This window comes from Triturus cristatus, chromosome 1_2, assembly GCF_964204655.1.
Source record: "Triturus cristatus chromosome 1_2, aTriCri1.1, whole genome shotgun sequence".
NCBI classification, from domain to species: Eukaryota; Metazoa; Chordata; class Amphibia; order Caudata; family Salamandridae; genus Triturus; species Triturus cristatus.
Window position 1 is genome coordinate 209,518,037 of NC_140580.1, and position 19,786 is coordinate 209,537,822.

Here is a 19,786-nt window from a genome sequence, read left to right on the forward strand (position 1 = left end):
GCTTGACCCCTGCGCACCAACATCAGTCCCTTTTTTCTGCACCTTCCAATGCAGATCTGGAGCTCTGCTCTCATTTTCATCTATTTTTTCATGATTTCCGAAACCAAATCAAGTGTGTGCGGGAAGGATGTTCCCTCCTAAAACTACAGGCTTCAAACCATGCTGAGACTGCAGAAAGCAAATATCGGTCAAGGGCCTGCATGTCATGTGCCTTTGGTGTTTGGACTCTCAAGATGACTTCAAGTCATGTGAAGAGTGCTCTCATGCACCCAAAGGCAATCTTGGACCTCTCGAAGCGAAGCTGTATGTTGCTGAACACAAGAAGAAGTAAGGGTCCTTGCATGAGTCTTCCTCTCTCTCCAACTCGAAGGCTCCCACTGGCTCTCTCTTCTGAGGGCACTCCCGTAAGAAGTGTTCTTTTCAGTCGAAGTCCTCCGGTAAGTTGAAGTCCTTGCAGAAAGTAAAGCGGAACTCTATTTCATCTCGCCACTCTGTATCAAAAGAAGTGTCACAAGGAAATATAGTCACCAGTCGATCTCACTCTCTATCTTTGATTCACTTGATACAGATGCCGCCAGAGTTCTCCGTGCCATCGGTGGCACCATTTCAGGTTGAGGCCTTTAAGAAAACCATGATGCTTATATTGGGCACTCTTCTGGTCCCATCTGGCATGCCTTTAGGCTCCAAATATCCACAGGGGCCCTCAACCAGATTATTCGCCAGTGGATCCATTCCCTGCACTGTCTGAACCTCTTGGACCCATTGCGGGTTCAGCTCTGGCTCCGGTGCAGACTATAACCCCAGCTCTGAGACGGATGTCGGTCCTGTCTTCATCAATGCCGGTGCCAACACAGTCAGTGGCAGAGCAGAGCCTGATCTTATGCTTCCAGTACCGTAGAGCTACCCTCAGGAGCTTCATTTTCTCACTGCCTGAGTCCAACCACAGCTTGTCACCACATAGAGATAACAATGGTGGGAATGGAGATGATTTAACTCCCCCACACCTCATTATGATGATGACAGTCTTTACTGTGAGAGGGCCATCTTTGCTACAGTAATTCAACAAGTGTATGAGGTCATGGACCTACAGCTACCTTCGGCTGAAGTTAAGACAAATGTCTTGCAGCCTGACCCAGCCTCATGTGAGCCTTGCTTCCAATCCAAACCCTCATGGACACATTAACGGATGCTTGGTTTGAGCCCTGTTCGTACCCGCTGTTGAATAGGCACGTCGCCAGATGCCAGAGACCAGCTCTTGTTGACCCTGATTTCCTTACACAGCATCTTATCCGGAGAGTCCGGTGGTCCAGGCTATTACCTGCAAGGTGAACCCCAGTTCATTCCATATGTACCCCCAAATAGGGAGTCGAAGAGGATTGAGGTGTTCGTAAAAAAACATTTTCTTCAGCTCGCCTAGCTTTGAGGTTGGTCAGTGCTGTTTGTGTGTTTGGCAAGTATGTGCATGCCTTTTGGGACGTGAGCAGCGATATTTTGCTGGCAGTCAAAGAAGAGCTTAGGGTCTCCTTGGTTCAGACCATTCAAGACAGTCAAGATGCAGCCAAATACTTGATTAGTGCAGTCTTGATACTACTGATTTGGGTGGGCGGTTGTCACCAGTGTTTTGCTCTGTCACCATACATGGATCCAGTCTACCGCTTACTCAGGAGATGTACAGGCCTCCCTTATGGATATGCTTTTCGAAGGCAGAATCTAACACTTTCTTTCAGGGTGGCACTCTATCACATCCGACAGATAGGTCCTCCAAATTATTCAGCTTGGCTACGCCCTTTGTTTGTGCCCCTGCCACACTTTCATCCCAAATCAGAATGGCTTTCCGTGAAGCACTGTCCATTTGAATGCTAGAGGTGCAGGCTTTACTCTACAAAGGAGCTATTGGGAGGACTCTGAACTCAGAACTATGGGCAGGTTGGTACTCTCGCTATTTCCTCGTGCAGAAGAAGAATGAAGGGCTTCGACCTATCTAGTATCTTCCTCCTCTAAATGCTTTCTTTTAGAAGGACAAATTCAGAATGCTTACACTGGCCCAGGTTGTGTCTGCCCTGGATCCGGGCGAATTGACCTGCAGGACTCATATTTTGATATGCTTGTCCTGAAGTCTCACAGACTTTACCTGTGGTAAGGAAGACCAAGAGCTGACCTAGAGAATTGTCAATTTGTGTGCTCTCCTTCACCTTTTCAGGGCGCCTTGGGTGCTCACAAAAGTGATGGAGGTGGTCACCACTCATCTTTCGATTTTGGGAATACCAGTTTTCCCTACCTTGAAGACTGACTTTTAAAGATAGGCTCACTACAGTCAATCGGGGACCATCTCCAGACAGCAGTGAACATTCTGAAATCATTGGTACTCAACTCATTTGCAGAGGCATCCTTTTAAAGGTGGTGTCTTGGACACAGTGCAGTTCAGGGCATTTGCTCCGTTGCAATGAGCCCAGAAGACTTGTCTGTGATCCCGATGTTTCAGTCTTAGTTCTGGATCTCGTGAGAGTGACTCTGAGGCTTCTTGAACTATAAGCCTCCTGCATCCTTTTTGTTTACTACACCAGGAGATGTATGTGGGCTCTACAGTGGAATTCAGATTCGCAGTGGGTGCAGCACCAAGGCAACCTGTCAGATGCCATCAAGGTTTCAGAGGCAACTTCACGCAGTCTTCTCGACCGCAGTTGGACCAGCAGGGAGGCTGTTCTCCCTTCCCCACTCAGACCTGATGTTGGTGACAGATGTGCCACTGCTAGATTGGGGAGGTCATTCAGGGGAGGTAGGGATCAGATTACTCTGGTTTCTGGCAAAAACTAGGCTCCATATAAAATCTGTTGGAGGTGCTGCCCATTCATCTGGCTTTGGAGGCTTTCCTGCTGTCTGTAAAGGACAATACCACTGCCATGTGGTACTGCTGCAAGCAGGGTGTTGTGGGGTCCAGGGTCCTGTGCCAAGAGGATCTCTTCCTCTGGAGTTGGCTGGAGTGTCACACATTTCCCTGGTCATGAGCCACCTTGTGGGATCCTTGAACGGTGCTGCCTGACAAATCACAAATGGCATCTGCATCCCGGGGTGGTACAGGGCAAGTTCCCAGAATCCTTGCTAGATCTTATTAGCACTCTCAATAATGTGCAGTGTCAAAATCTTTGCTATTTGGAGTTCCTTGCAAAATTCTTGCTTGGTAGGAGATGCATTCTGGCTGAAATGCAGCACAAGACCTCTGTGTGCCTTCCTAGCTCTACCACTCCTGCCCGAGTTCTGAAGAAGATCAGGAAGAACTGGGATCGGTGTGAAGTCCTCAAGACTGACCTTTTGTAAGCCAAACTGTAGGATGCTTTATTGTTTGTTTTCCCTTTGTTCCTCCAGGGATTTGTAGTGGGCATTAATAAAGTTTATTAATCCGCCATTTTGGACGTTTTGGTGCCGATTCCAATCCTGGAGAAACCGGGTACGAACCGTCGGACGGAGCACTTTCTCCGTCCGACTCGTACCCGGTTCTAAAACATTACAAACATGCAAGTACGATTCGCACGGAAACACCATTCCCGTACGAATCGTAAAAAACACCAACCGAGGAAAAAATACATACCATTGTGATCCGAGACTGTGCCGACGTGACGTCGGGACGCATTCAGCCTGCGGTCCACGAACCAGGAAGTACGATCCGCAACGACGTCACCCCGCACGGATAATATTTTCCGGCTGACAAAAAGTGCCGAGAAATCAGGACGACGCGCACAAGGAGCACCTGTACGCGACGGACAGCCATGGACCCGAACCTACGTGTCATCCCTGCCCTCATAGCAGTCCACCTGCTCTACAGGTACCGACGCAGACGCCGCAGAAGGTCAGAACCACACCCAGGGGCAAAGGGGGGGGGGGCATGGGCAGGAAACCAAACCCCCACCCATGTCACAAGTCATACATGCCCTGCACATACCTGACCTCCAGGGCCTGGTCACCTCGAGGGGGTGGGGGCGTGTCCAGCAACGCCAGCGTCCGCCACAACGGAAGTGGGTGATGATGCGAACCGCCAACACAACAAATCCAGTACGTACCGTACACACGCCTTAAGAGCGTGGGTACGGGCCGTACCACGCACACATCTACGTCACCCCAACAATGGCGGGACGACCCGTACCCACGTTCGAAAGGCCTGGGTACGGGCCGTACCAGCAGTGTTGGGGTGGGGGTACGGTCCGTACATACAGTGGTGGGGTGGGGGTACGGTCCGTCAATGGGTGGGGAGTTGGTACGCTCCATGCATACACGGGTGGGGGTACGGTCCGTACATACACGGGTGGGGTGTGGGTACGGTCCGTATATACACGGGTGGGGAGTTGGTACGCTCCATGCATACACGGGTGGGGGTACGGTCCATACATACACGGGTGGGGAGTTGTTACGCTCCATGCATACACGGGTGGGGGTACGGTCCGTACATACACGGGTGGGGGTACGGTTCGTACATACACGGGTGGGGTGGGGGTACGGTCCGTACATACACGGGTGGGGAGTTGGTACGCTCCATGCATACATGGTGGGGGTACGGTCCGTACATACACGGGTGGGGGTACGGTTCGTACATACACGGGTGGGGAGTTGGTACGCTCCATGCATACACGGGTGGGGGTACGGTCCGTACATACACGGGTGGGGGTACGGTTCGTACATACACGGGTGGGGGTACGGGCCGTACATACACGGGTGGGGAGTTGGTACGCTCCATGCATACATGGGTGGGGGTACGCTCCATACATACACTGGTGGGGGTTCGGCGCATACATCCGCGGCCGGGGGGCGTTTTGCGCGTACATGCGGGGTCTGTGGTGGGGTGTTCGGAGCGTATGCGGGCACATGTCTCCATGGTTGCTATGGGAGTTCGGTCCGTACGGTGTTTTTTCCATACAGTTGTAAAATCGAAAGGACGGGAGTGATCGTACTTGCGCAGTCGGACTTCATTTTTCCGAATCGTACGGTAAATCGTCCGGGGATGTGTCGGACACAATTTCCGACCCGAGGACGTGTGGGGAAATGTTCCAGATGTGAATCGTATGGAGTTTTTCCCATGCGAATCGTACTTGGCAGTTTGTACGCTACTTGTACGATTCATACGGAAAAAAATCCGGATTCAATTCGGACGGGGGAAATTTTTCCAGGATCGGAATCGGCCCCTTTGTGTTTGCCAGACCAACTGGCCTTGTTTAAATCACCTGGTGTGATGCAATTTATTAGGTGTGCAGACAAAATTTCGAGTTGGAAATTTCGAACTACATAAAGAGTCCTAAATATCGTCAGTGAGAAATATCGACAGCAAGAATATCGTGGTCAAGAATTTCGATTTGAAATTAAGAAATATTGTTTTAAAAAATATAGAAGTCAATTGTATCATTTGCAAAAATATAGTTGTTTAAAATATCATCTTTTTAATTAGTGTTATGTATTTTAGTATATATTTTAAATGTATGTGATGTATTTTTCCTGTATAAATATTGTTCATGTTTTTTAATATATGTGTTACATTTTTCATAGTTATCCATTTTCTTTCAATCAAATGTTGTGTTTTTTAGTTCTGTAGCGGGTTGTGGGTTATAGGGGAATAGGGTGTGCGGTAATTTAATTATAATGAATTAATGATAGTTTTTATTTATTAATTTTTATTTTATTGAGATTTTATAGTGTTAATTCAATCAATCACATTTATAAAGCGCGCTACTCACCCGTGAGGGTCTCAAGGCGCTGGGGGGGTCAGTGCTCAAAGAGCCAGGTCTTGAGCTGCCTCCTGAAGGAGAGGTAGTCAGGTATGGCTCGAAGGTTGCTGGGCAGAGAGTTCCAGGTCTTTGCTGCCAGGAAAGAGAAGGATCTTCCTCCGGCGGTGGTTTTGCGGATGCGAGGTACGGCTGCCAGGGCATGTCCGGTCGAGCGTAGGGTGCGCGGAGGAGTGTAGAAGGAGACGCGGTGGTTGATGAGTTTTGGTCCGAGGTTGTGAAGGGCTTTGTGTGCGTGGGTGAGGAGTCTGAAGGTGATCCTCTTGTTGATTGGGAGCCAGTGAAGTTTCTTCAAGTGACCGGAGATGTGGTGGTGGCGGGGTACGTTCAGGATGAGTCGTGCGACAGCGTTCTGGATCCGTTGAAGTTTCCTCTGCAGCTTGATGGTGATGCCAGCGTACAGAGTGTTCCCGTAGTCCAAGCGACTGGTGACGAGGGCGTGGGTGACGGTCTTTCTGGTGTCGGTGGGGATCCAGCGGAAGATCTTGTGGAGCATGCGGAGGGTGTTGAAGCATGCCGAGGTCACCGAGTTGACCTGTCTGGACATGGAGAGGGATGAGTCCAGGATGAAGCCGAGGTTGCGTGCGTGATCGGTGGGTTGGGGAGTGCTGCCTAGGGCGGGAGGCCACCAGGAGTCGTCCCAGGCGGAGGGTGTAGGGCCGAGGATGAGAACCTCCGTCTTCTCTGTGTTCAGTTTCAGCTTGCTGTCTGTCATCCAGTTCGCTACTTCCTTCATGCCTTCGTGTAGTCTGGTCCTTGCTGAGGTGGGGTTGTTGGTGAGGGATAAGATGAGCTGGGTGTCGTCGGCGTAGGATATGAGGTCGAGTCCGTGTTTTCGTGCGATGTTCGCCAGGGGGGTCATGTAAATGTTGAAGAGGGTGGGGCTGAGGGAGGATCCTTGGGGGACGCCGCAGATGATCTCCGTGGCTGTAGATCTGAAGGGGGGGGAGGCGGACTCTCTGAGTTCTTCCGGAGAGGAAGGAGATGATCCATTCCAGGGCCTTGCCTCTGATGCCGGTGTTGCTGAGGCGGTGTATCAGGGTATGGTGGCAGACCGTGTCGAAGGCTGCAGAGAGGTCCAGGAGTATGAGGGCCACGGTTTCTCCCTTGTCGGTCAGGGATCTGATGTCGTCCGTGGCTGCGATGAGGGCGGTTTCGGTGCTGTGGTTAGCTCTGAAGCCGAACTGTGTGGGGTCGAGTGAGTCGTTGGTTTCCAAGGCGGTGGTGAGTTGAGCGTTGACGATTTTCTCAATCATTTTGGCGGGGAACGGTAGGAGAGAGATGGGCCGGAAGTTTTTGAGTTTGGTGGGGTCTGCTGTTGGTTTCTTTAAGAGGGCGTTGAGCTCTGGGTGTTTCCAGCTCTCTGGGAAGGTGGCGGAGGTGAGAGATGCGTTGATGACGTCTCGGAGGTGGGGTGCGATGATGTTGTCGGCTTTGTTGTAGATGTGGTGTGGGCAGGGGTCGGATGGAGATCCTGAGTGGAGCGAGTTCATGACGCGGGTGGTTTCCTCGGTTGTGGTTGGGTTCCAAGTGAGGATGGTGGTGATGTCGGTGGCGGGTTCCGGGGGTGGGTTCGTGGTGGTAGTGGTGAAGCTGTTGTATATGTCGGTGATTTTGTGGTGGAAGAAGGCTGCGAGGGAGTCGCAGAGGTCCTGTGAGGGAGGGATGGAGTTGTTTCCTGCGTCGGGGTTGGAGAGCTCTTTGACGATGCCAAAGAGTTCCTTGCTGTTGTGGGCGTTGTTGTCTAGTCTGTTCTGGTAGGCTGATTTTCGTGCGGCGCGGAGGCGTTGGTGGTGTTGGCGGGTGGCGTTCTTGAGGGCTGACATGTTCTCCTCGGTCTGGTTGAGGCGCCAAGTCTTCTCGAGGGTGCAGCATTCTTTTTTGGAGTCCTTGAGGTCGGTGGTGAACCAAGAGTTTTTCTTGTGGTTGTTGGTGTTAGCTTGGGTCTTCAGGGGGGCCAGGAGGTTGGCGCAGTCTGAGATCCAGCTCGTGAGTTTGTTGGCGGCTTCGTTGGGGTTAGTGGTGCTGGTGGGTTGGTTCTGAGAGAGGGTCGATGCGAGCTGTTCTGTGGTGACTCGATTCCAGTGTCTTCTGGGTGGTTGCTGGGTGTGGTGGTGCATGGTGGTCTTCTTGAAACTGAAGTGGACACAGCTGTGGTTCGACCAGGTGAGTTCGGTGGTGTGGCTGAAGGAGATGTGTTTGCTGGAGGAGAAGATGGGGTCGAGCGTGTGTCCGGCGTAGTGGGTGGGGGTGTTGACTAGCTGTTTCAGTCCTAGGTTGGCGAGGTTGTCCAGTAAGGCTGTGGTGTTGTTGTCGGTGTGGTTCTCCAGGTGAAAGTTGAGGTCCCCTAGGAGGATGTAGTCGGTGGACGAGAGTGCGTGAGGGTTGATGAAGTCTGCGATGTCTTCGCTGAACTTGGTGCGTGGTCCTGGTGGTCTGTACATGAGGGTGCCTCTGAGGGTGGTCTTGGGGTCGCTGTGGATCGCGAAGTGGAGGTGTTCGGCATTGGGGAGTGAGTCGTCGATGTGGGTCGAGATACGGATGGAGCTTTTGTGTGCGATGGCGACGCCTCCTCCGATGCGGTTGGTGCGGTCTTTTCGGATGATTTTGTAGCCGTCGGTGATGGCTATGGCGATGTCGGGTGCCGAGGAGGGGTTCATCCAGGTCTCGGTGAGGAAGGCGATGTCCGGGTTTGTTGAGTTGATGAGGTTCCATAGTTCGATGGCGTGTCTGTGGCGTGTTGTGGGAAGTAATTTATTTTTAATTATTTATTGATTTGTTTTTAATTAATAATTCATTGAAAAATAAATATAGAAATTGTGTAATTTTAGGCGCAGGTTGTGGGGTTTGCAGGGTTAAAGGGTGAGAAGTAATTTATTTTTTATGAATTAATAATTCGTTAATTATTATTAATTATTTAATTGAAAACTAAATATGGAAATTGTGTAAATATTTTTAGGTGCGGGTTGTGGGGTTTATTGGGGTAAAGGGTGGGAAGTAATTTATTTTTCATTAATTAATAATTAGTTGTTAATATTTAATTGATTGAAAATTCAATACTGTAATTGTGTAATTAATTTTAGGTGTGGGTTGTGGGGTTTATAGGCTTTAAAGTGTGGGAAGTTAATTTTAGTTTTTAATTTGTTTTTTAATTAATAATATTTATTTCATTGAAATTAATTATGTTTATTATGGAAGTGCATTTTATTTTTAATTTAGATGTGTGTTGTGAATTGTGTGGTGTTATAGGGTATGATGTAAATAAAAAAATGTATGTAATGTTTTTTTTTATAAATAATTTCTAACTAAAAATATTTGTTTGTTTGAAAAATAATTTTATATTTTATTTTATATCATATTTGTAGGTATTTGTGATATGTATTTAACATTATAATATGTTTTTTTAAATTTATAAAATTAAATATATTTGTATTTTCGTTTTTTTCATATTTATATATTTTTCAACATTTATTTTGTTTTTCAAATATTTTTTGTTGTTGATCTTTTGTTTGTTTTTAATTTTTAATTGACTGTAGTGGGAATAGTAATTTGTATCCCTCCGCAATCCAACACTTTTGCTACTGTTACACTCACTGCAGTGGGAATAGTAATTTGAATAGTAATTTTTACCCTTCCGCCATCCAACACTTTCCCTACTGTTACACTCACTGCAGTGGGAATAGTAATTTTTACCTCTCCGCTATCCAATACTTTCCCTACTGGGCGGTGTTACTCAAATAAAACAATTGAGTGCAGGGGGGAGTCTATACTTGCTTCCTTATTCAGACCCCATGAAGAAGAGGCTGAGTGGCCTCGAAACGCGTCGGGACATGGTAACAATTGCTGGAAAATGGGTAACGGGGCTGCAAAGAGGCCAAAAGGCGGAAGTAGGAATGTCGAGGGTGCCCTTTGAAAGCGCAAGAGCTTTTTGTTGATCCAGATAGATAGATAGATAGATGGCGTGTGTCGGCATGAAGGGGTTAAACCTCATAATAAAATTAGAGATATCTGGACAGTTGGTCCCACTGTACTTCTGTAGCGCAGTACCTTGGGAGTACCTGTAGGCTGAAATCCAAAAAACACTTGAACCTTATTGGTCAAGGTTGCTTTTTCATTACCGCAGAATCTGAAATACTGTCTACAGCATTGATGAAAATGTTGCGTCAGCCATTACATGACTCTGTGGCTCAGTCCCTGAGTCCTGAGGAAAAAAATAAAGGGCATGTAGGGGAGCAGGGTGAGTAGAGTACACCCTGACCCACAGGTCCATGTGGTGACACCCTCCCACCAGTATATAATTGTTTATTTTATAATTGTTTTTACCAAAAGTGTGTGGTACTCCCATGGGGCTCATCATGGGGCCCTGTGAAGTAACAAGATACTCCCACATTTTACTACTACTGCTGGAGTATTACGGAACCAAAAATAATAGTTAAAAAATAATTAAGAGAGCAGCAGTGTCCCAAATGCTCTGTGCAGCGCATGGTCGAAGGTTGTACACAGGAAGTTAGGTGCCCCATGGCAGCCAGGCCCTGCACTGAGGGAATTGACCACTCCACAGAGGTGGGTTGCTCACTTCATGGGAGGTTGGATTCAGGGCCTGTCACAGGTCATGGTCTGCGGCCAAAGGCTGTGTGCAGCTGAGTTGATTGTCCCATTCCCCTTTAGGAGTAGGGTTTGGCCATAGGCCAGGCCCTGCCTCCAATCCCCACTGCACATGGTTGAAGGCCATGCACAGTGGGGGTTTGTCACTCATGGGGATTGGGCATGGGGCTGGGTCATGCATCAAAGGTGCAGCACTTTTTCAGGGACGGTGGTACTTCATGTGAGGTGAGCAATTTTGGCGAGCGCAAGGTAAGTGGTTTTCTGTTTTTTTATTTTCCCTCGGCGTCGTTTGTCGACTACCCCAATCCCCCCCGCTCTTACCTGCACCGGCTGTCACAGGGCAGCAAGCTCAGTGACCGTTCCGGGTGGCAAAAACTCTAGCTACGCCACTGCGAAAAACTCTGAGGAAAGCAAGCAAGCTATTTGTTTTCTCTAGTAGCCTTACCTTACCATTTCAGGAGATTTAAAAAAATATACAAAAGACAGCTGACGCAGATCAATTTGTGACAATGTCAAATGGCAAGTAAAAAACTTCAAGGAATACTCTTCCTGTTGTTAATCTATAAATGCACGGAGAGCCCTACCCATTAAGAGCTTTACTCCCCACAGTGAAATCAGGACAGGTGTTAAATCATACACTATTCAGAAAATAATTAAAATGCCATAATTTGCACTACAGGCTCTATTTGGTTGAGCAGAAGTAGTGCCTAGTAGTATTAAAAACTGCATATGCAAGCTTTCTTGGAGGCCTCCATGTATTTGTTGATTTATCTTCATGTAGCCTTCTATTAAAATTATCCCAAGCCATAGGGTGACAAGCTAATGAGGATACGTTTATTAGTAACTTTTTCTTCAGTAACAGAGTTAAAAGGATGATTATAGTAATCAATCAATAAGAGGTTTATTTCACAACATTTCTGTGGCATAAAAGCACAACCAGTGAGAAATACATTACAACAGAAATAATACATGCATAAATGTAACATAAAACATATCATATTACATCTTGTGCAGTCAGTGAAAGTTCCTTGCTCCCGCATGCCTGCATTATCTTTCCCATGAGAGCAGGATCCCAAAAATGTAAAACCACACAATCTCCCTCAATTGTCTAACTGGCTTTCCCCACCCATCCTACCGACCTTATCATAATCATATTCTGATACAGGGTATTGATGTTGGTTAAACATATCCTGGACGCATTTTAAGTTCTTACCAAGACTCACCTTTATTATCAGGAAGGGAGGGGACTCCTGCCAGGGCCATCATTCAGGGAGCAGGCTCTGGAGGAAGATTGAGGGCAGGTATAAAGGAGACCCTTGGCACTTCAAGCCGAAGGATTTGACTGCTGAGTAATACGTGTGCACCACTCAGACTATCATTCTTTCCTTGACCAATTTCTTGACCCAGTTCTTTTTGTCCGGCAAAGGCGGTTAACAAGGTTTCCTTGGGTCCTTGGAGCTCCCCCCTCACAGGGACAGACACCAGTGAGTTACCAGTCGGGCGAGAAACTGAGGCAGTTCCAGTTGATACAGTCTCGGTGTTAATCATGTGATCCAAGTGGCCAGCACAGGACTTCATCAGAGTTTTAATGACAGAGAGTCTGTTATTAATTGAATTTAACATGGACACTAAACGCTGCTCCATGGTAAAAGGTAGGTCTTTACAGTGATGAAGAAGCCTATCTTCTAGTCCTGCTAGAAGACCCTCTTCATTGGGACTCGGGCCACTGATCTTATCAAGATCCTTACGTAAAGGGGCAGCTTTGACTGCAATAACTTGTTGCACCTTCAGCTTGGTCTTGGACTGCTTTTTAGGAGAATAGCCCGTATCATGAGTGAAGAGGAATGAAACAGCTGACTCCTGAGCACCATCTGGGGGCAAATGCCCCATACTGGTGCTACACAGCTGCACCAAATCATCGGCCATTTCCTTAGTTGGTAATATGACGGACTTCAGGTGATGTTCAATTAGCTCAGTGACCACTTTCCTTGTGTCCTCCCATTTAGCCTCTGTGCTAATAATCTCCTTATTTAATGCACCCATTGCGCCATTTAAATATTTTCCATTTTTCCAAGACTCCTTGTCAAGTGCCCTACGTTTCCTCTTGCCCATGTTATATAATGGCCCTCAATCCGTATGTCGCCCACCAGAAATCCACTATTTAAGAAAAAAACAGTAAGTTCCAAGTACCTGCTATACTCAAAAATGTCAAAGCAGTCAGCAATTCCATTCTCACATTCCTGTTGGCGTCAATGCCTGCACCGAGGGCCCGTCATTCGGCAGCAGTGAGGAGGCAAGCAACAATTAAAGGAAGCTGGCAATATCCAGATCTTTCCCCGCTGAAGAAGCGGGGGACGGGAGGTAGCCCAACACCAGCCTTCTCTGGGTGATGATGGGCACGGACGGGCCCGCCCTTGGAAGCACAGCGCAATTTAAATAACGCGGGTAACCAGCCCCAGGCGTGTTGTGGCAAGGAAGATTCTGGGACCTGCAGTCCCCATCGGCAGCGGTGTCGCCCACAGCAGCTTCCCACACACGCGTCAGTGAGCCAGTAATCTTGGTTACAGTCAAACAGGAACGGGCTCCTTAGAATCCTTCCAAATTCTGCAAAACTGCAGATGATTGTTGCCCCAGTTGCACAGTCTGCGCATGAATAATGAAAGCCTACAAAGCAGATATAGTAAAATCTCAAAAAACATTTAAAAAAAGAAATACGCAAGACAAAAAAAACTGAATAATTAATTAATAGATATTCCAGCACAAGAAGACAAGTTTAAAACATAAAGGGTGGGCTACCAAGCAGCTGGGGTTTCATCAGAAACGCAGCTTTTCCTCTGCCAAGAAATGAGGTGTGAGAACTGTGAGTTGGGCAGATCAGTCCTACGCTGATTTACATTGAATTTCCAGTCAACGTTCACCTCTAAATAAAGTCCAAGTCATCTAAGCTCAGAAACAGAGAACGTATGGGAAAATGTGAATTCATACTGCAAGAGAATTCCACAAACCGGGATCAGATTAATAGGTTACCCATTTAGAATTTAAGAACACCCAGATAATGAACCACCTTACAGGTAATCTCTCCATGCCCCCTTGTGATCTTTCACTTTTTAGGAGGTAATAGGCTGACCAAACACAATATCCTTCAACATTGTGCAGCAATATTTGAACTATTTTCTAAAATGCAATGTTGACCACTGTGCAAATTAAAAAGTACCCATGTAGAAATATCAATTTCACTACTACCATACATCAAACAAGCAGCAACGTGTAAAATACATTGCAAGGGAGAGTGCGTAGCAGTAGGAGAAATGAGAAAAACAACATTTTTGCCATACTAGCTTGAAAGAGCAAGGGCTAGTTGCTAATTCTGAAATCATAGGATGCTAAAAAGGTGATGTTTAGATTACATAGGATTATCGCCCTCATTACACCTAGTTTTCTGTTCATTGTTCTATTCATGAAATAATAAGACATTCTGTTTCTCCACAGTACCTATGAAGCCCCTCGATTCAGTCTGATAGTCTTCCTTTCGGTTTATTTCATGGTGATGGTCCTGCTTCTCCCCACCTTCTTCCTCCAAAAGGGAGTTGGCCACATCTTTTAGTACAAAGATAATATGCCACAACCGGTGGATGGGTGAGGAAAAGAAAACTAATGTAATGAGGATAACCCTGTGTAATCCAACGATTACCACAAAGTCTTCTGATTCCTCGTTCTATTCATTACATACTGAGTATATAGCAAAGAAGTAACCAGTGGTCGAGCCATGAACAACACATTGAAAGACAAACAACAACCCAATAAATGCCAAACACACATTGACCTTTAATGTAGAAAAATTACACCAAGGACAAAATTCTGACATAACTGTTGAACCCATGGCCGATGTTGCCGCCTCAGGAGTATGGAAACACCAAAGTGTCACAAAAGTGGACAGGGAGGCCCAGTTGCTTGCCTACAAACATCTAGAACTGGAACCAGTGCAGAAGAAACATGGAAATCTTTACCAAAAGCACACTAAGCGGGCTGTAGCACGTTAAGAACCAAAGAGTTAAAACGTAAGGGGCAAGAATAAACTTCCTAGGTGGGTCATGGAGTAATAAAAAAATTCCCACAGAAACTACTGAACCAAAGGAGACAGCATGTCCAACCCGTAGCAGAACCTAAAGTTTTAGAGTCAACTGAAGTGATTGGACAGCCTTCAGGAGGACTGACCTTGAAAATTGCTGAAACTCTACAGCCGGCATCCCTTGGAGCCCTAACGGAACCAGCCCAGCCACTCATGTTCAAAATAGTCAACAACAGAGACATAGGAGGATTTCCTATTCTGGATAGCAACATGGTGTGAAGGGCAGAGTCTAAGCAAGCACCATCATCAACATCATGTGCAGTGGGAACCAACCTCTTTTTCAAGTCAAAAATAAGGAACAGCATTGAAAACTACTACAAGTGGATGCTTCGAAGAACCCCTATTGCAGTGCAGGAGAAAGATGGGAATCCAAACGTAAAAAACACTGCACACATACTGCAGGGACTGAGCCGTGGCAAGGTGTAAATTGGTGTAATGAAGCAACCAGTAATCCAGGGAGGGACCATAGCCACACTCAAATGGAGTAGCCCTACAAGAGGATCAGACCTGGAGCCAGCATCAAACATTAACACCACAAATCAGAACATTTTACCTGTACACTGCTAATCAGGGATACTGTAGTGGAGAAGGACAAACCGGATATGATGATATGCATCCTGAGACCTAATAAAGACCGGTTTTACCAATAAGTTCAATCTTAGTAAATACTCCTACGTGGTAGGGCAGAAAAATAATCAAAAGTATCAGCCGACGGAGGTCTAACATCAGCCAGAACACTTCAGTAACCTCAGGAACCACAAAATCTAAAGACTAGAATATGCAACCATATCCAAGAGAAGGAACAAAAATCACCATATCAATGCTTCTTGAGCCTCGACCCCAACCAACAGTGATCACCACTTGTACGTGTACCTAGAGGCAGATATCATCACCAATCCAACTGACTTTGAAGAATGTTTTATCCCCCTGTGACCAAAGACAATACTTCAAGTGTTTGAAGAACAAATGCCATTCAATATAATCTGACACTGACCAACCTGGAGCCTCCCAGACAGGGGCCTTCGACCATATAGATGTGCTGCTATGCCTGAGATGAAGTCCGAAAATTAACTCTCCCCTTACTGCCACAGACCAACAGAAAATGGAGCTCAAAAACTAAAAAGACCCAGGACCATCAGAAACAGTCCCAGAATGTCTGGAAATAGATTAGTGCAGCTGAAAGGAAGATTTGCCATGAACATGAAAGGCAGAATCCGTGTTCCCAAACACCTTCAGAACAAGGTCAATCAGACCAGCCAGCACAGAGACCTTTTACCACTGGGATGCATATGGAGGAGCAATTCCTACTGGCTGGTAATCGTATGCCAATCATGTACCCAGACATCGCATTTGTCAATTATCGGGGGCAAAGCAGGGAAGGCAGTGGTAGCCAAAGGTATACAAAGACTACTCCAAGCATTTTTGAAGTGTATGTATTCCCTGTTTTTATCTGACCTTGACTCTTTAGCAAATAACTGGTGGTGTGAAATAACTTGCTCTGTCTACACAGATCCCAGACGATCCCATATTTTAGCATGCCTTCAGAGCTTTCATCTGCAATCAGGGCTTCCAGGAATGACAATGCCCAGTTTTAAACAATTTTTAAATCGAAAGATTAAAATTAATTCACTTAATGATGATAAGGCAGCTTTTTTTTCACAACAAATGTTATTGTCGACAGCCGTAGCTGGTCTAGAGTGACCAGGTTTCCAAATAGTAGAATGTACATAGTAACATTAATGACGTCAGCTTTTTGATTCGAATATAGCAATTGAAAAACAGACGTAGTCAAACATATTTCCTAAACAATGAACAGTAGTGTCATACATTTGATATAAATTCGAGTGCATGCTGTACATAACCCCCCAGATCAAGCAGAAAAGCAATTACAATCATATTTATCCCACACCATTTATCATTTTGTCCTTAGCTAGTCTGTTGTTGTAGCTAGGACGGGTTCCAGATAAGGACCCCGGTACTCCGCCCATCTCTTCCAAATCTTGAAGTGTTTTTGAGGGCAACCTCGTGCTTTATATACTGGTAGTTCCAACCCCATACACAAATCAAGACCCTTTTTCCATACTCCCACTGAACGTGGGGAGGCATCTCTCCATGCCTTGGCTATGTCTTTTTTCACTAGTGTTAGACCGAGGAGTAATAGCTACAGTTTGTATATGCTAACCCTAATACCATCAGTGATGTGGAGCAAGGTCAACCGTGATGAACTTGGGGTATCCCATCCCAAAACCTCTGACATGCATGCATGTATGTATAGCCCACCAGAACTTAGGAACCGCCAAGGACTGACACACCGTATGAATAAGGGTACCCTCCATTTCTTGGCACCGTAGGCAGAGGGGAGAGACAATTAGCCTAGCGCGCCAGTGCCTATATCTAGTATAGTATATTAGGCAGCTTTAGTGGCAAAAACACATGCTTGGTCTGTGATTAATCTCATCAGCCCTGGCGAATCCCGCCCAATTTGAATGCCTATTTCTTGGCCCATATGTGGGAAACATTTTTAAAATAATACTTGACATATACCCAACTAAGGAGGGCATACTGACTTGGATACAACAATGGCCAACTACAGAATATAGACTATGTGGGTGGCCATGTGAAACCTTATTACATATTTTGTGTGGGTACTAAATTAATTGCTCACAACACGTTGTGTGCTATTAAAACCCTTATTCTTTAACCCTGGGGTCTGATCAGCTCGCCAGGCACTTCTTTTCTTTGCCAAATGATAAAAATGTTAACCATTGCTGAAAAACTGCTGGTGTCTGTGGTTTAAATCAATCTACAGGTGTAATACTATTGTGAAGGCATATTTTAATGGTTTAGAAAATATAAGGGTGCTGTTTTAGGCTACTGACACGGGAACATTTTTGCAGTTTGACCCAATGACTCTGTTTTTAGGCAATTTTGGTAATCAGGCTCTAAAGAGTATATGAAAGCATAGAGGCACTCTATTGTTTATTTGCACAATGTTACATAAGGTTTACAGCTTTTGCACTTAGGCACTTTAAAGCTTATCTGCACCATGTTAAATAATGTCTATGGTTTTTATTATATATTCCTGGAAATTTCGCTGTTATATGTTATTAGTTTTATGATAAATGACTGACTGCGATAAAAGATGTGTTTATGTGGTATCAATGTTCTAGTACGGCATGTAACCATTTTTTTTCAACAGTTGTACATTCATCGGCGAATTAGGAAATTGTTTTTACTCATAATACTAATCTTTTAATTGCAATTATTTTTGTTACTCTAGCAATAAAGTATTACTTACTTACTTCAAGCAGATGCTCCTGGTACCCCAAGGTGGCAAAAATTTTTAGCAATCTAGTGGCTTTAGCAAACAGTCCACGAGAAACTGAGAATGTGTCTGAAAAACGTCTTCACTGGTGCTCCATAAAAAACAGCCCATAAAACCAGGAACCCCAGGGCAACTGAATCCATAGGATGCAGTACCTCCACAGTCATAGACATTCTCCCAAGCAAAACCTAATGTATAGAATTAACAGGGACAGCACCACCAAATAAACCCCTCCTGTATCCCTAGGATAGAGCTATCTGTTAAAGTACAGTAAGTTTGAAAGTCTTCGGACTTGAGAAAGGCATCCAGATTTTTATATTTTAGTATGGCAGGTGTCTCAAGACCACACCACTCAGTATACAGTAAATTAGTATCCCGTTGCTAGGAGTAGAAAAGATTCTGTGATAAGACCTACTTGTCTTATGTTGAATTATGCTGAAGTATACTTCCAAGTCATCGGAGTGAGTATTCATTGAGCATGTACCCATATCCACACTGGAATAGTACTGCATTATATGGTGCTGTGGATGAAGATACTTTCCTGAATGGGTTCCTGCCCCTAGAGCTGTCTGCCTTCAAACTCACAGTTTAGTAATGTAATAATGAAGATATGTTTAGTTGCAGAGGTATTCTCAATGGCAGATCCTTGGACAGGCATGACTCAAATGTTCATGATCCGCTTTTTGTTGAGCTTGCAAGGCCTGATCCACTCCCTTCTAGGAAGGTTAAACATACAATTGTAAAACAGTACTTTCTGCCTGTCATTAACATACTAAAATTTAACATCACAGGGCCCTTCCACCCCTAAGGACCATTCCCAGCATTAACCCATGTAGAGAAAACCCAAATATCTAAGGCAGTACAAAGGTAGCAACAAACATCCCCCAACCTGATGGTTCGACCAAGGTCCCCCTGACAAAGGCCAGCAATTTGTTTCAATTACGTTTTGATCAACTAAGTCTTATTTTTGTTCTGTTTCCAGTTCCACTCTTTAAACAATATCTCTTTTTGGCATTGTTTATTTTATTAGGTTTGATATTTGTCATACATTACTTATAATATTAACTGATTGTATTACAGTAGTGTCCTATGCATGCTCCTCATACAACTTCTTTGCCATTAGACAGTATTGTGTTCGTTGCTCATGACATGTGTTTTAATTTCTTTACAGGTCAAAGAGTCAGCAACCTGGAGGAACTAACCATGAACCATACTCAAGAGAAAATTGAGGTGAAGCTGGACAAGAGTCCGGACATTATTGTTGGTGACTTAGTCATTAGCTGCACAGGAATCAAGATCAACTCTACTGGATATAGTGGTGCATTCCGTAAGTTCATAGTCAGCACTATAATATGATACTGTTTGGGGCATATTGTTTCTTACATAGGATGTGGCCTAATGGCTAGAGCGGTTGACCTCAAATCTGGGGAACCGGGTTCGAGTCTCGGTACTGACGCTCAACATCCTGTGATTCTGGACAAATCACTTAATCTCCCTGTGTGGAACAATAATGAATGTGTTCCTCTGTATCGAAACTGGTGCTCATGTAAAGCGCTCTGATAACTCCTACCTTAGGGTCAAGTTTGCGCTAAATGAAACTCCGGAATTTTTTTTTATAGCAATTGGGCTGCACCACTAAATGCAAAAGGAAACTGAACCGACCGCTGTCAAGTTTTACTTATCAAGGCCACTCTTTCTCCAACAGCCTGACATTGTTGAGCGTTCAACAGCAACAAGGTAATGAATGAAATGCTTAATTTAATCATAGCTACTTGCAGTCGTTCTGGCGGCACCCCAGTGTATCAACTGAGCCATTGCAAGTGGCTGAGATTATTTCAAGCATTGCACCTATGACCTTATTGTTGTTGCAGTTGGCATCCCAAGTGTGCCGGGTATGCCCAGACGGGGATCCCCTGCTCACTGTGCAAATGGAACCAAGCTATACAACACTGATGAGCTGTA

General features: G+C 45.5%; 1 protein-coding gene across 1 annotated transcript in view; it reads left to right on the forward strand.

Annotated features, from left to right (window-relative positions):
• AIFM2 (AIF family member 2, ferroptosis suppressor) overlaps positions 1-19,786 on the forward strand; it is a 455,616-nt gene that overhangs the window by 213,864 nt on the left and 221,966 nt on the right. Inside the window, exon 7 of the mRNA XM_085603473.1 lies at positions 18,996-19,151. Within this exon, the coding sequence (XP_085459599.1) occupies positions 18,996-19,151 (156 nt within the window). The remainder of the gene's footprint in view (positions 1-18,995; positions 19,152-19,786) is intronic.